Genomic DNA, 1,719 nt, shown 5'->3' on the forward strand with positions numbered 1-1,719 from the left:
CATCAGGAAATACATCAAGAAACTCGTTAACTATTGGAATACTTTCTATATTCGGCGTCTCTTTAGATTTATCAATTACATGAGCCAAATAACCTTCACAACCTTGTCTTAACAACTTCTTAGCTTGAACCATCGTAAGGAATGTGTTAACTTGTTTTTGCCCTTTAAACTCTACTTTCTTGCCTTGTGGAGACTTAAGAATTATCTTCTTCTTCTTACAATCTATTTGAGCACCATTTTCGGCTAACCAATCCATACCTAATATGACATCAAATTCTCCTAATCAAAAAGGTATAAGGGAAGCAGGAGAACTAAAGCCAGAAATCTCTACAGTACACTGGGGGCAAATACTTCTAACATATACTTGTTCTTGATTAGCAACCATGATAGATACGGGTTCAACTAACGGTTCAATTTCACAATTCAACTTGCCAACAAAAGATTCAGATATAAAAGATCTAGTAGCTCCGGAATCAAATAACACTTTAGCATGGATGTTGTTCACAGAAAGCGTACCTGCCACAACCTCAGAACTCTGAACAACATCCTTGATATTCATGTTGAATGTCCTTGCTTGAGCCGGATAAGAGGGATGGAAAACAGGGGTTGCAGACTCAAAAACTTGAGGAGGAGGTAGTTGTTGAGTCAGAACAGAAGATGTCATTCCTTGATTGTAAGGGGTAGCTGCCAATTGCATCAACTTGTTGGTTCCAGAAGCTTTACAATCTCTTGACATGTGACCGATCTTCCCACACTTGAAACATGTAACAGAAGGCTTCGGGCTTTGGCACTCGTTCGCATAATGCCCCTTCGAGTTGCACTTGAAACAGATAATATCAGCCTTATTACAATTACCCGTGTGTTTCTTGTTGCAGGACTTACATTCTGAAGTTGCTCGTTGACTCCTTTGACCACTTGGTCCTTGAATCCTCTTTGGGTTCCTATTATCACCTTTCTTGAAACCTCGGGGTCCTCCTTGGTTCTGAAATCCAAACTTCTTGAAATTTTTCCCTTTTTGGCTCCCTTGAGCCGAACCTTCACCATTATTCACAAACTTCCTCTTCTTGTTGTCTTTCTCTTTCAGATTCTGATCACTTTCTCCTTCAATCACCATTGCCTTCTAGATCACGCTACTAGAAATAAGCTAATAGAAATCGGCTAAAAACCGATGTCTGGGAAAAAATAGAGCGATGTATATGTCGCCGATGTAAAAGGTCCGCAGTTTAGACATCGGTTTTAAACCGATGTCTTATATTCTCTCAGACATTAATTTTTTTTAGAAAAACGATGTATTTACATTGCTTTTTTACAGTTATTGCATCATTTCTTTTAGGAATTCTTTATAGTTTGAGTAGTAGAACATGTTAAACACATTCCATGTAGGACTTATGAAGATAAAGACATCGAATATTAATAAATAAATGATGTGAAATATATTACTTACTTCGTGTCCGTTTAAGAGGTGATGTAAATGATCTATATTACACCGGTTTCTTTCTTGACCTGATTTAATTGTGGTTTATTACATTGTGCCTATAGAAGGAGGTGATGTAAATGAGATGTGTTACATCGTGTCTGTAAGGAGGGTGATGTAAATGAGGTGTATTTACATCGTATCTGTGAATTGGGTGATGTAAAAGTAATTTATAACATCGGTTTCTAAAATAGTTCCGATTTAACTGATTGTAATTTACATCGCCCTGTTAAGTTCGTATGAAT

At 37.2% G+C, this 1,719-nt stretch overlaps 1 protein-coding gene across 1 annotated transcript; it reads right to left on the reverse strand.

Moving 5' to 3' along the window:
• Positions 1 to 283: 283 nt before the first annotated feature.
• On the reverse strand, positions 284 to 1,114 carry LOC135152234 (uncharacterized). Its single transcript, XM_064092078.1, has one exon. It carries the CDS (start codon positions 1,112 to 1,114, stop codon positions 284 to 286), a length of 831 nt encoding a protein of 276 aa, XP_063948148.1.
• Between the last annotated feature and the right edge of the window lie 605 nt (positions 1,115 to 1,719).

The sequence above is a fragment of the Daucus carota genome, chromosome 4 (genome assembly GCF_001625215.2).
Source record: "Daucus carota subsp. sativus chromosome 4, DH1 v3.0, whole genome shotgun sequence".
Lineage (NCBI taxonomy): Eukaryota > Viridiplantae > Streptophyta > Magnoliopsida > Apiales > Apiaceae > Daucus > Daucus carota.